General features: G+C 38.6%; 1 protein-coding gene across 1 annotated transcript; it reads right to left on the minus strand.

Moving 5' to 3' along the window:
• Window positions 1-2,569: 2,569 nt before the first annotated feature.
• Window positions 2,570-12,170, minus strand: DYNLT1 (dynein light chain Tctex-type 1). The gene is made up of 5 exons (XM_075203122.1): window positions 12,015-12,170; window positions 7,811-7,852; window positions 7,532-7,655; window positions 3,749-3,826; window positions 2,570-2,922 (listed from the first exon to the last, which is right to left on the minus strand). Exons 1-5 carry the CDS (start codon window positions 12,039-12,041, stop codon window positions 2,852-2,854), a joined length of 342 nt encoding a protein of 113 aa, XP_075059223.1. The 5' UTR covers window positions 12,042-12,170; the 3' UTR covers window positions 2,570-2,851.
• Between the last annotated feature and the right edge of the window lie 3,556 nt (window positions 12,171-15,726).

The following is a 15,726-nucleotide window of genomic DNA, read 5'->3' on the forward strand; positions in this document are numbered from 1 at the left end:
TATATATATATATATATATATATATATATGTTAAAAACCATGTGTAGCGATCAAATAATATATATATATATATATATATATATATTATTTGATCGCTACACATGGTTTTTAATATATATATATATATATATATATATATATATATATATATATATATATATATATATATATATATATATATATATATATATATATACACACACACACACACTAATAATCGCATATCTAATTAGAATTAAGTAAGCCTCATTAAACATAGTTTGTGCACACATCAGATCCAAACAAATAATTGATCACTAAACAACTAATATACTGGAGGTAGGGCCAGCACTGGCAAGTACAGCAGAAACAATGCTTACTGTTACACAAGTTAGGTCAGTCTAAATAGAAAAAAAGGTTTGATAGCTTACTCTTAACAAAATATTTCAAGCATGAACTTGTTTTGTTACAAGCCAAGTGTATAACTGTCAAAAGTGGGTTTGGCAAATTCCTATTATACATATATTTGCCCACTATATTACAATTCAGCATGGTAGCATTCAGGTGACATGCAGAAAGTTGTGTCAGTGCCAATGGCAGCTGGTGTATCCAGAAATTGTGTTATAACTGTTTAATTTGGGTATTGGCAAACTCAGATCACTGCACACTGCATTGATAGTGAACAGTATGGGCTTTTTTCAAATTGAAGAGGAAATTATGTGACATAACAAGGAATTACCCCAGAACTACTGGGTGTAGTTTACTGTGAAAGACTCAGTACTGAAAAATGGGTAACATATCAAATAAACTATAGCTCACAGTTTACATTTATTTTACAACAAGAAGATTCTTTAAAAAGTGGATTTTCCATACACACATATACATATATATATATTCCAATGTGCTATCAGAAGAGCCCTTCATTCACACTGGGTTATAAAACAAATTATACAGTATAGTTACTGTGAAAAAATGCCATTTACTTAAACTATGACATTTATTTTTTAAATAAAGAGTAAGAATTCTGGAAATGTATGTGGTCCTAGTGATATAGCCATGTTTTATATATCATGAATGTTTAAACATTAGCTATTTATTGAAGCTAAGTATTAAAATTTGATTTTTTTTGCAAGACTAAACATAAGTTACACAACAGTTTCTGCAAAAGGCAAAATAGGACAAATATATTATTAATAATAATAATAATAATAATAATAATAATAATAATAATAAATACAAAACGAAAGCTGAAAAACTATGTCCATTTCAAATTTGATTAGACATCAGCAGCTTTTATTTTCATCTTGGGCATACAAGTGTGAACACGCATGTTCAATTCTACTGCCTAAAACTTTGTACCAGTTTGTTTCAAGTAAACATGTAGCAAGCCATGGTTAATGTCATGCATTTTAGCCAGTGTAACATGCCAATGCATCACATTATTGAATGGTATGCTTTCCCACTTATGTCACTTTGTTAGATTTTAGAAGCATCTTGGTGGTACTGTGACAAAAATAAAAAGATTACATAATGCAATCAAAATTGCTCCCATGGCAAACATGTATTCTTCACAGTGGTATTATTGGTGACAGCAACTGTCTCAGTCAGGTTACACACAGACTAAGGGAACACAGGGAAGGAATGAACGCTACCTTTAACCTGAACAAGAGAAATGACCTGCTCAGTAGCAGTGAAACACTACCTTTGATGTCCAGAGAAAATGTTCTTTTTGTTCCTGTCACATGAAAGCGTAACTGCCATAGGTGAAGGGGGTGCAGCTGAAATGGGCCCCACAGCTGAGGGGGGGGGGGGGGGGGGCTGCTTTCATGGTCGATAGGCTGTACCTGGGGGCCCCTATAAATATGTTGCTATGGAGATCACAACTGCTTAGTTACACCCTTTTGCTGCATGCAGTGTTGAAGGCTGAAGCACTCTGATGCGACTGCGTAAGAACATTTATCTAATCCAATTTGCCACTACTGTAACAATATACAGTTTTAAATAACTGTGCCACCGGCCACCTCTGTGGCTTAAGTTTGATAAAGGACGGATGGGAAAAGACACCACACTCCTGTGTTGTGCTTTCACTGTATTCCACAGAGATATCTATAGAGCAGCCGGCAGCTAGACAGAAATCACAAGCAGCTTCTGACTGAATGAGTGTCTCTGCTGACCTCTTTACCACTGCAATGATGCAAGCCACTGACAAACTGTTCTCGGTACGGATACTGGAGCTGCGGCAGGGGATCACAGCATTGTACAAAAGGTCCAGCACTCACGTCACTGCAAGAACCTCTCTCCAAGGTGGAAAACTCAGAAATCAGTGTGCAGAAAAACCTGCAGTAAAATATTGTGGGAACTTACCCTCAAATCAGACAGAATTATGTCTGTTTAACTCATTGTTACTGTACAACATTACATTCATACAGCAAATTACTTCTAATGTTGTTTCTTTGGATGTTCATTATGAATGTTACATAAACTAAAACCGAATAGAAGTTGGAGAAAAAAAAAGTAACTCAAACTATAAAAAATAAAATAAAAAACCGCATAAAGTGCATAGTTATTAGCAAAAATAATCATCTAAAAAAATGTTTCAAACAATAATTTATTTTGTATTAGCTAAAATATGAAATGTGAGTATCAAATGCATTAATTAAAGCAAGTTTTATAGTGGCACTTTCAGGTTGTAGCACCTTAAATTATATGTAGTTCAAGAATTGTGGGGGGATGGGGAGAGAGTACTTCACATTAAGGATTAGTGGAAACTTTGTGACAAAGAAACATAAAAGGTTCAACTCAACTCAAGGTATTGGAGAACAATAAAGTAGAGTGAAAAATAATTTTGATGGTCTGCACAGAAGGGAAAAGGTTATATTGCAAGTCCAAAGGCACTGACTATACAGTACATAGTCTTGTTCTCCCATCTCACGGTACAGCTTCCTGCACACACACAAAAAAAAAAAATAGGTTTAAAAAGATAAAATTAAAAAATGCATGACATTAAAATTTAAAAGACTCCCAAAATGTATACTTCAGATTATATTTACCGACAACAGCTTTATGAACATAAGGCTACGTACACAGTTTTATAAACATGAGCCAAATTCTGTACACCGTGTGGTAATTGAGCACACATTACACTTGATCGAGGTCTCAAAGCCATTATCACACAGACATTAGAGCAAGTGCACATAGGTGTTTAGCAAACACTGGGGGGAATTCAATTCAACGTGAAGTCGTGTCAGAGCCTTGCGTGATGTCCACTTGCAGTCTTCTGGGTATTTCACCAAGTTAATCAATTGCTGATTTTGCCACTATGTGTATATGTACGATGCTTTAAACAGTTTGCTGTTCCCAGTTTTACACAAGTTCAATGAAAATCTGTTTAAAAGGTTACCTTATGGACATGGCTGAGGAATTTAAAAGTAACAACTTTATTCTCAAACTGCACATAGAACATAAAAATATGATGGTCCTGCACCCAGAGAGTGCCCGACAAAATGTTGAGTCAATGCGCTTGTCTTTAAATTAAGTTCCTTATTAGTTTGATGACCTTCAGAAGTCATACTAAATCTAAATATCAAATGCAGTGTTCCCCAGTATTTATTGATTTTTTTTTTTTTTTTCCCTCTATGAATCATGTAAGGTAAAGCACTGACAAAAATGGAAGCAGGGTTCATTTGCTGCAAACATTCTAAGAAAACAAATGTGTAATTATGCGAAGGACATTATCTTCCAAGCTATACTTTTCAAAAACAAACCTTACCATCTGTTGAGTTATCCCAGAAACAGGAGCTTGCTGTGTGAAGTCCAGCACCATTCTTTTGCATGATCACACAAGTAACTGTAAAGACATGGTAATCATTTATTATTGAATATCTGTACTAGAAAGAGAGCAATAATATACATACACATGTAATATTGTTATGGTTTAGGATATGTCAATCTAGTAATGTTTTTGATGCTATTAGAGACCTGCAACAAGTTCTAAGCATTGCGTGAGAACAAAAAGATACACAAAAGTTTATATTTTCCTTGACCAATGTTAGTGCTCCACTTGAAAACAAAAATGATGCATCAGACCTTAATATTTCTCCCTTGCAAGAGCTCAGGGAAACCAAACTCTGCATGAACTCAAATTTCCCTCACTTTGTCTTCTAGATTTTCTTACACAACCCATTTACTTTAACAAGTCAACTGCTGTGATGCATCACTATACAGTTGTGTCATATAGTGTGTATTTTTATTTGTTTTGGTCAATTATTTTGTAATATAAACTTTAATAATTTTCAACAACAAAGTTGCAAAGGTTGCACACAAATGTTTATGGAGTAATTAATTATAGGAATGGAAACGACATTATAATACAGTACATATTGGGGGGGGGGGGGGAGGGGCAAGTGGTCCTGTTCACAGGTGCTTGGTGATTACTAAAGAAAAAAGGTGAATATATTGCTATTAACCAAATAACCAATGTTACATTTTAAAACTGTTGAAGTCAAATAATTGGATGAAGTAAATAAAATTGATTAATGCTATTTTATCGTGCAATTGCGATTAGTACACCACATATTATGACGCAATTGTACGGGTAAATAACGCACACATACACTCACACTTTGTTTTGTAAATAGTTCACCTTAGAACAGGTCAAACACACAGTTGTTTATAGTCAAATTTAGTAGGATTTATAGTTAAATATAATAATGTTAAAAGCACTTTATTGAGATCTAAGGTTCAGGATACAGGAAACATATCATGTCTAGTATCATTCTAATACCCTATTTATCCTCAGATGTCCACTTCTATCGGCTAAGAGATCGCATCTTGTGTGTGCGAGTTATGGATGATAGGGCATAAATTATCAGAATGGTATTGCGTGTGTAATGCAAATAGACCAGTTTGAACCAGCTATTTGGCAGGAATAGCCGGTTCAAACTGGAGGGCATCGTTGGAACTGACCTATGAACTGCATTATACTGGACTGTCCTGAATCTATGGAAACATGCCATGACATCATCAGTATTTTTTTTCTATAGTGAAACTGGATACTATCAAGCTGCCAAGACACTCTCTCTCTAATCCTGACTACATGTGACCATGACTGTATCCCCTGGGCCTGGTTGAAGCACTACAAGGAAAATGTAATGTATTCTGTGTTTTTATACTTCTTTTTTTATACTTTCCAATATATATATATATATATATATCTCTCAATGTGTAATTGTATTCTTTATCTAGATGCATATTGAAGATAATATATGTACAATAAATGATAGTTATTATAACTATTGTAACAAATTATTCCTATCTTGCCAAGAACAATTAATTATGTGCTATAACCTTATACTGCAATTCATTATACACTTAGCGGTAAAGGTTTAAGAGTGGCCTATAGTCTAAACTTTGCTTAATACTCTAGCAAACAAAGTTCACGATTTTTCAATCCACTTTATTTCATTCTGCCAAAGTAATTTGGCCAGATCACTGCCTATAGAGGGGAGGGAGACATAGGGAGGGATCAATCAAATGCCAGCTGTAATTTTAAGCCTTTGCATTGGATCCCTAAACTCCTTTGGCGTTCATTTATATTTCATCAACAAAATGTCTCCAACTAAACATAAGTATAATAAATTTTGCTGAACGGATATGGTACTAGTTTGTTAGTTAAAAATGAAAAACTAAATATGCAAATTATCTTTGTCATTGTCTAGAAAGAGCTACTTATTTATATAGACACTAATGGAGAATGAGTTGTGCCATTTTGTGTAGTATATCTCGCATGAAATCGCTCTGTACATATTCAGAAAAGTGGCTGCACACAAGTAGATTTACGTGATTCTGGCATTTACGCCTGCTTGCACTTGGAGACAGAAGGGAAGAGGCGTTTTAACCTAGGCCTAGTACAGTAAGGGCATATTTGCGCAATTGTAAACAGATGCAGACGAGGACACAGACCCATACACGCATGTCCAAGTTGTATTAGTTGCAATTTGGGGCAGGTGCAAATAGATGACAATAGTGAACTGTTTGTGAATGCTTCACTGATGTTGATAGGCGCTTTCTTTGTTATGGTTTTGTGCACATTTTTTTTTCTAAAGTCCCTCTATTTATAGAATTTTCTGTTTTTTCTTGAAACAAGTAGTGCAGTGTGTAAAAGATACATACATAGTACAATGAACTCATACACCGTGATATGGATCAGAAGTACTTGCTAAAAGCAAGAAGGTGAAGAACATAATATCCCAGTGTTGCAGAAAACAGGTAAAAACATGTATGCGGCAGAAGTGTTAACCTGTCACTGCCTTGGGGTGAATATTAGAGAATGCACATGGAGTCGGGGAAGCATTTCGTGAGGGGCGATGGTGGGAATAGGAATAGTTAGAAGCAGAGGAAATTCAGAATGTGCTTGGTAGTGAGGCCTTGTGGTACATGTACCATGTATCGCAAAATCTGTGGAAGGATGCCTCTTTATTGTTTTGAAGGCTGGTGATATATTCCAGACGAGATAGGGTGTTATGTTTTTTCCAGTTTCAGGCAATCTGAAGTTTTGCTATACAGGAGATGTGTAAAATAAGTTTGTCGATGAACTTGTTAATGAATTTATCGAGGTTTGTAAGTGTCAGACTGAGGGTAAGCCCATTGAGGTCTGCTATAAGATCAGATATCAGTCCAAAAAGAAGCTATTGCTGGACAGGACCACCAAATGTATATGAAATCTACCTTTAGGCCGTACTGTTTCCAGCACAAGTCGAAGGTGTTCGGGAAAATGGTATGTAAATTGCTGGAAACTAGGTACCACATGATGAGAACTTTGTAGGAGTTCTCCTCAATGGCGACACTGATGGAGCACTTAAGAGAGCCGGGCATGGATGATTTCCCATGTCAGCTTCCCTTTCCGTTATATAGGCAGCAGTTGGAGGATTCTGTGGGGCAAGGACAGTGCGGTAAAGGAAAGAGATGGCCCCCTTATAATTAGCATTATACATGCATGCACATTCGAAAAGATGCAAGGCGCCGTGGAAGTGAAGGTTTAAGAGAGGACTGTATCAAGTAGTGTATTTGAAGATACTGGTAGAATTTTGAGTTGAGAATGGGTTTTGTGTAAATTTTTAAGCAAGTTCTCGCACATAAGTGAAACCTGGAGTTGTTTCTCCTGTATTAGAGGCATTTTTTAAATGTTTTTTAAGCCCAATAGCAAAATTGCATTTTGCAAACAAAAATTGTTGTTATAACCATTGCGTAAGTGTATGTGCCGTATTCCTGGTGTAAAACAGGTGCATATGCTATTTGAGCTGACCTCACATATATTACAGCTTAGCACATGCCCAACATTGTGACTTTTTAGTGAATGCAATTTGGATCACAGCTGCAGCCAACAGTACACCATAATAGCTACGCTGCACTATACACAAAATGTATTGTTACATACTTTTGAATTACAGCTCAACAACAATTTACAAGTTTTTATTTAAAATTTGCTTTTTCTGATGTATTTTTATGACTTAGCTACCGATTACCATGCAGAGATATTAAATAGAATGCATACCAATGTACTTGAATGGCTTGCCCAGTTTTGTAAGTTGGCTCAGGGTCTGCTCCACTACATTTGTGGTCCATTGGTTGACTTTGTTGTGTTGGTAAGCATTGCCACCGATGGCACTTTCTATAGACTGAAGAAATAAATTGAAAACAATGTTTCAACACCATGCAGCAGAATGTTTACAAAATATATACTATAACTCTACCACAATACACACTACTTAGTTTTGCAAGTCAACATGCATTGAATAGATATTTTGTTTTACTAGATGCAGAAAACTCTTACCTCTTTAATGATGTTGCTTACTTCATCTACAACAAATGAGGACTGAAAAAGAATAAAAAAAAAAAAGCAAAAAACATTAAACAAACAGCAAGTGTTTCCTTCACTAATCCACATTGGACTACTCGAGTCTTCTAAAAAAAAAGCAAAAAGAAAAAAGAAAAACGTCTGCTAATGTAAATAACTTACGACTTTTTCACTGCCGTCACTGAACACGCTGCCTGAGCACAAACCATGACATACTGCATACTCAGCAGTCAAGCATACATATCTATTTAAATGCTTCTCTAGAGAGGGTGAAAGATGAACAGGAGACAACTGAAATAGTCTATGGAAAACTCAAATCAGTTGAATTGTCAGGAAAGGGGTAGATAAAAGAATGAGCGAGTCGGGAACCAATCTAGACTTGTGACTGATTTGGGGTAATTTTTATTACAATCTGCAATATATTAACAGTTAATTGCAATTCCCTGTATATATGATTATCCAAACGTCCAGCAATCTGACGACATGTGAATTTAAAATATGTAGATTATTTCTTACTACAGGTCACAATAAAACTAAAATTACATTTACCACACAGGATTTCATGAAGATATTTATTGTCATTTGTTAATTGAAATGAAATCTTTTGAAGATCATATTAAATGGTATTATGTGTATTTCCAGTGAGCGAAAATTGCCAAGCTGATTTTATAACAAATGTCATAAACCATGTAACAAAAGTAAGCGGGCAAGAATGACCAAATTTGAGAGGGAGTGTGCCAATTTAAAGGGGGTTATATGCATAGATGATTGTCTATACAGCATCACAGGCAGTACAAATAAAGTTTTGTTAACTTAATATGTGGCAGAAATGGCTGCATTGAATTTGATAAAACAATCCACAAATCTAGCAGTTTAGCCTGAATAGCCAAATCTGCCACCACAAACATGGGGTCATCTACACAGATAACCAGGAAATATAAAAAAAAGTTAAGCATTCACAAAGCCAATCATTTCAAAGTAATTTAAAATGCTGTGATAAGACCACCCTGATTTTTAGCTCACCGTTTCAAGAATCAAGTATTTAATGTGGTAATTTTTTATTCAATGTAATGTGAAGCACTACCAGCCAGGGAAAGCAGTTACATCAACTCCTTAGCAACTGTAAACAAACACATACTGTATATGCATCCATGGTTTCAGCTCGTCAGGATTAACAGCAGGGAATGTAACACAATTAAAAATGTGCTGCAAAGTTTCTGATAGCAGATGAGAATATGCATATATAAAATGGCAAATTTGTAATATTTATTTTAAAGTAAGTAACACTGGTTCGCAAGCCTGTCCAACACCCAATGCATTAATGAGTCAAAAGCATATGAGAGAGGACCTATTTAAAAACATTATTTATCCAAGTCCATGTGTACAGTCATGGCCTAAAGTTTTGAGAATGACACAAGTATTGGTTTTCACAAAGGTTGCTGCTTCAGTGTTTTAGACCTTTTTGTCAGATGAAGTAAAATTACAAGCATTTCATAAGTGTCAAAGGCTTTTATTGACAACTACATTAAGTTTATGCAAAGAGTTAATATTTGCAGTGTTGACCATTTTTTTTTTAGATCTCTGCAATTCGCCCTGGCATGCTGTGAATCAACTTCTGGGCCACATACTGACTGATGTCCGCCCATTCTGACCTAATCAATGCTTGGAGTTTGTCAGAATTTGTGGGTTTTTGTTTGTCCACCTGCCTCTTGAGGATTGCCCACAAGTTCTCAATGGTATTAAAGGTCTGGGGAGTTTCCTGGCCATGGACCCAAAATTTTGATATTTTGATCCACAAGCCACTTAGTTATCACTTTTGCCTTATGGCAAGGTGCTTCATCATGCTGGAAAAGGCATTGTTCATCACCAAACTGTTCTTGGATGGTTGGGAGAAGTTGCTCTTCGAAGATTTTTTGGTACCATTCTTTATTCATTGCCGTGTTCTTTGGCAAAATTGTGAGTGAGCCCACTCCCTTGGCTGAGAAGCAACCCCACACATGAATGGTCTCAGGATCCTTTACTGTTGGCATGACGCAGACTGATGGTAGCGCTCACCTTTCCTTCTCCGGACAAGCGTTTTTCCAAATGCCCCAAACAATCTGAAAGGGGTTTCATCAGAGAAAATGACTTTACCCCAGCCCTCAGCAGTCCAATCCCTGTACCTTTTTCAGAATATCAGTCTGTCCCTGATGTTTTTCCTGGAGAGAAGTAGCTTCTTTGCTAGCCTTCTTGACACCAGGCCATCCTCCAAAAGTCTTCGCCTCACACCTGTCTGTTGCTAATCCTGAGCAAGCTCTGTACTGGTGGTGCCCCGATCCCGCAGCTGAAGCAACTTTAGGAGATGGTCCTGGCACTTGCTGGACATTCTTGGGCGCCCTGAAGCCTTCTTAACTATTGAACCTCTCTCCTTGAAGTTCTTGATGATCCAATAAATAGTTGATTTAGGTGCAATCTTACTAGCAGCAATATCGTTGCCTGTGAAGCCCTTTTTGTGCAAAGCAATGATGACTGCACGTGTTTCCTTGCAGCTAACCATGGCTAACAGAGGAAGAGCAATGATTTCAAGCACCACCCTCCTTTTAAAGCTTCCAGTCCGTTATTCTAACTCAATCAGCATGACAGAGTGACCTCCAGCCTTCTCCTTGTCTACACTATCACCTGTGTTAACGAGAGAATCACTGACCTGCTCCTTTTGTGGCAGGGCTGAAATGCAGTGGGAATGTTGTTTTTGGGATAATTTCATTGTCATGGCAAAGAGGGACTTTAAAATTAATTGTAATTCATCTGATCATTCTTCATGACATTCTGGAGTATATGCAAATTGCCATCAGAAAAACTGAGGCAGCAGACTTTGTGAAAAATAATATTTGTGTCATTCTCAAAACTTTTGGCCATAACTGCAGATGTGTACACATAAATATACAGGCTCATCAGGACTTTCAAACATTGGTAAAATCGTTAAATATCTCATTGGGAGAATTTTTCTGTAGTGTGTACCCAGCTTAACTCACATCTTGATTGAACTACTAAAACAAACCTTAACACAACCTAAACAAACCCCTAATTGTAAGGGGGGGGGGGGGGGGAGTTACAGGAGTTTAATAGTTTACAAATAAGATAATAGAATTGTATTGGGTATTATCCACGGTTACAGACCACTGAGCTGAAATCTGTAGTATACGAGACCTTTAATGCAACACGATTTCAGTGAGTGCTTACAGAAGTATTTGTGTTTTCATCGTTTCCTTAGGAGATCTCCTAAAAAAAATTGGGTAACCAAAACTGCACTGAGATTTCCTAGAAGAAAACGTGAACAATGGAAGTAGGACATGAAATGATGGAAAGCATCTAAACTCCAGTTTTAATTATAGTGCGTGGAATTATGTCCATTGTATGACACATTTCAAGAAGGGTGGTACTGCATACAAATGGACATAGATGATGGAGTCTAAACTCAAACTAACCAAGATTTACTGTGCACAGGGGCAAACTGGGCAGGGGGCATCTGCCCCATGGGCCGATCCCATAGTGGCTACCTTTGGGTAGGTCACCTGCAGATTTTTCCTTTAATATGTTCCTAATAGGCTACTGAGTCGAGTCTTGTCCCCGGGCTAAAATTTGCCAGCCCTTCCCTGACTGTGCAGACGCTTTTGCTAGTTCACTAAAGTAAAACCATGCTTTGGTACATGGAAACTACTATAGAAATGTAGCATGCTGACATATGGAAGTAATATGCTCATGCCAGACTATAGGCAAGATCCAAATTAGTGAAGCACAGAGAAAAATAGAGTTAAACACTCAACTAGAAGAATGAATATTTTTTATATATCCCTAAATAATTTAGTAGTATTTCATAGAATTTCTTCCTGCACTCGACTTTTCAGACTATTCTCCTCTATCTACCACAGAGTAGGTAAGGTAACATTAGTGACTGCAAGGAGACAACATTCCCACAACGTCAGTGTGAACAGCGGCTGCCACATCCACACAAGGGAGCCCCGGTGTAGTCTGTGCTAGTCATGGCAGGACGGGCTGCGGGGTATATGGCTGCAGCCCCGGGCCCCGCACAATGACATAATCAGAGGCCGCAAGGAGACACATGTGGGTATTGTCTTACAAACCCAGGACAGTCAGGCAAACCCAGGACAGTCAGGCTGCACCACCCGGCACCTCTTCTCACCTCCTCCGCCGTCTGGAACTCGTCCATCTTCCCCGCAGCGTCCGCAAAGCGTCTATCCTACGTACGCACTCACCGGCAAGGCAACCCGACTACCCGCCCCGCCTACCGCCGGTTGCCACAGACGCGCGAGGCAGCCACGCCCAACGAGCCCTTCGCCTGTCATGTGATCCCTGTCCCAGGTCTCCTGCGGCAGCTTGGGCGGGGTGACCGCGGACACCAAACAAAGCGCATCGTCGTGTAGTGTACTCTGTCTCTACATTTTTCCCTCACCAGGGCTGGATCAGGTCTGAAACGGGAACTACCGATGTGTTTTATAATATCCAACTAAATAAAGACCCCCCATTGTAATATAAGTATGAACACTCCCAAGATGCTTTGCCCTAGCTCGTGAAACCTAAGTGAGGCCAATGGAAGGATCCCCACATTACCTACTCCCACTGAGCCCTGCGGGGAAATGAAGCACAAAAACATTTTATAAACTATTTATCCATTCAGATGAATGGATTTCATTTATATGTATTTAATTTATAACACTTCATCACCATTTATTTATTAGCGCCACTGATTCCGCAGCGCTGTACAGAAAACTCACATCAGTCCCTGCACCATTGGAGCTTACAGTCTTAAATTTAGACTCTTTGAGGGGTATTCAATTGTTAGCGTTAACGGAAAAAAACGAGCGCTTAAAAAATATTACTGTTTATACAGTAATATTGCGCGAGAAAAGCGTTAATACGGTAGTTTACTCGCGGAATTTCAGCTCGTCGCTCAGGGAGCTGTGAGCTGAAATTCCGCAAGTAATTACCGTATTAACGCTAAGATTTTTTGAGCGCTCGTTTTTTTCCGTTAACGCTAACAATTGAATACCCCCCTTTGGGGCATATTCAATTGTCGGCGGGATCGCCGAAAAACCCGCGGTCTGCGCACTATTATCGTTATTACGGTAATCATGCGCGGAAAAACAGTTAATACGGTAATTTACTCGCTGGATTTCAGCTCGCAGCTCCCTGTGCCGCGAGTTGAAATTCAGCTAGATTTTACAGTTTTAACTTTAACAGTTTTTACGCCGCAGAACTTTTTAAGAATTGAATATGCCTCTAAATTCACTAACATACAGAGAGAGAGACTAGGGTCAACTGTTGTTTTTTTTATAGCAGCCAATTAACCTACTAGTATGTTTTTGGAGTGTGGGAGAAAACTGGAGCACCAGAAGGAAACCCACGCAAACACAGGGAGAACATACAAACCACAAGGATAAGGCCATGGTCAGGAATTTAACTTCTGACCCCAGTGCTGTGAGGCAGAAGTGTTAACCACTAAGCCACCGTGCTGCCACACTTACTGTCCTACTCACCAGTACTGCAATAAATCTTTATCTGACTGGTAACTGACTTGATGAGATTGAAAGAAAATCGCCCCCCCCCCTAGCAGACACTTGCTGCCCACGGCTGGACAGTATGTGCAGGTCCGTCCAGCCATGACAGGCAGGGACAGTGTGCTGCCCGGCTGCTCTGACTGTGTTTAAAACACAATCAGAGCAGCCGGGCAGCACACTGTCACGGCTGGACGGACCTGCACATAGTGTGCAGCCTAAGATGTTAGAAAGGGGCGGGGCCTAAATCCCCCCCCCCTTCTAAATCGCCCCGGGTACAGCATTTTTCTAGATCCGCCCCTGCTTGCAACCATGAACATCTTTCATCAGTGCCTTACTATTAACCCGCTCAGCAACCAGCTCTTTTGATATAAAAACAAATAACTTTTTGTATGTCTTACAGCAACCTATTGCATACTTCTAAATACATTAGTTTGCAAAATAGGGTGGAAATAAACCACTCCCATTCACCTGTCTGAAGCTGAAGCTGAGCCCATGGTTACTTTAGCTCCTCTCATTTTTAGTTCAACCACTTCAAAGTGTCAGGAGATATTCAAATACAGCAAGAAATACGCCATTTGCAAAAAAGATGCATGTGAGAGGATTTGAACCTGAGGTCTATTTAAATTTGACAATTTCTCTGATCACGATGCTCTTGATAAAGTTCTGTTCACTAGAACGAAACGCGTCAAACTGTTATGCCTCACATTCATTTGAATCATTAAGACTGCTCGACTTATACTGACACATTATATATTGTGACAGCTGCTACAAAGGAGAATTTGAATGAAAGTGTTGGTCATATCTGGCTTCTTTCCTGCTATTTTCACTGGAGATTTTATTTTAACAGCTGCACATGTAGCTGTTCCCCTTTTGTGGACTCCATACACAGACAGCAGACGTAGATTGATCGATTACAGAGGAGTGACTCCTGTTATCTGCATCTGTACACATTGCAATATGTGTAGCTGATTTCGTTTTGTGGATTCTATTCACGGAAAGCAAATGCAGAGTGACTGACTATGGATGGAAGAGTGACTTCTGATATTTACATGTAAGTTATGGATTTCTCCTTATTTTGGCTGTTTTTTCGCTGTTTACCATCATCACATCACCATTTATTTTATATAGCGCCACTAATTCTGCAGCGCTGTACAGAGAACTCACTCACATCAGTCCCTGCCCCATTGGGGCTTACAGTCTAAATTCCGTAACATACACACACACACACACAGACTAGTGTCAATTTGTTAGCAGCCAATTAACCTACTAGTATGTTTTGGGGTTTTTTGGAGTGTAGGAGGAAGCCGGAGCACCTGGAGGAAACCCACGCAAACACGGGGAGAACATACAAACTCCTCACAGATAAGGCCATGGTCGGGAATTGAACTCATGACCCTAGTGCTGTAAGTCAGAAGTGCTAACCACTACCAGAGGATTTGAACCGTAGCTGCATCCATGATCTACTTTAATTATATTTTGTGATTAATCCACCCAGCCACCCTCGCTTTTGAAACAAAGTGCAGAACTTTTTACTACATACCCAATACATAAACTTTCCAAATTGGGGGGGAATTACCAACTCCCCTCCACCTCTCTAAAGCTGAACCCATGGTCACTTAAGCTCCTTCCCTTTTTAGGTCAACCAATCAAAAGAGTTCAGAGATATTCAAAAGCAGCAAGCAATACACCGGGTGAAAAAAATATACCTGAGTTAAGCCATGACCCACTTTACCATGTCTGGTTATTAGCCCTATCAGCCACCTGCTCTTTAACAACAATGAAATAACTTTTTCTATGTCTATCACCAACCTACTGCATACTCTCCAATACATAAGCTTGCAAACTAGGGTGGAATTAAGCCACTCCCATCCACCTGTCTGAAGCTGAACCCATGGACATTTAAACTCCTCCCATTTTAGGTCAACCAATCAAAAGAGTAAGAAGGTATTGAAAAGCAGCAAGCAATACACCAATTGCAAAAATGATGTCTGACAGAGGATTTGAACCTGGGATGCATCCATGACCAACTCAGCCACCTTGTTTTTTTGAAGCAATGTGGAGAGCTTTTTGAATGTCTTTTTAAAACCTACTACATATTCCTCAATAGATAAGCTTCCAAAATAGGGTGTAAATAAGCCACTCCCATCCACCTCTCTGAAGCTGAACCCATGGTAACATAAGCTCCTCCCTTTTTTAGGTCAACCAATCAAAAGAGTCAGGAGGTGTTCGAAAGCAGTACACCAATTGCAAAAAAGATGCCAGTGAAAAGATTTGAACCTTACAGCTGTGAATTACACAGCCACCAGTGCTTTTAGGTAAGGTAAGAACTTTTTCTAT

The sequence above is a fragment of the Mixophyes fleayi genome, chromosome 3, assembly GCF_038048845.1.
Source record: "Mixophyes fleayi isolate aMixFle1 chromosome 3, aMixFle1.hap1, whole genome shotgun sequence".
In the NCBI taxonomy this organism is placed as follows: Eukaryota; Metazoa; Chordata; class Amphibia; order Anura; family Limnodynastidae; genus Mixophyes; species Mixophyes fleayi.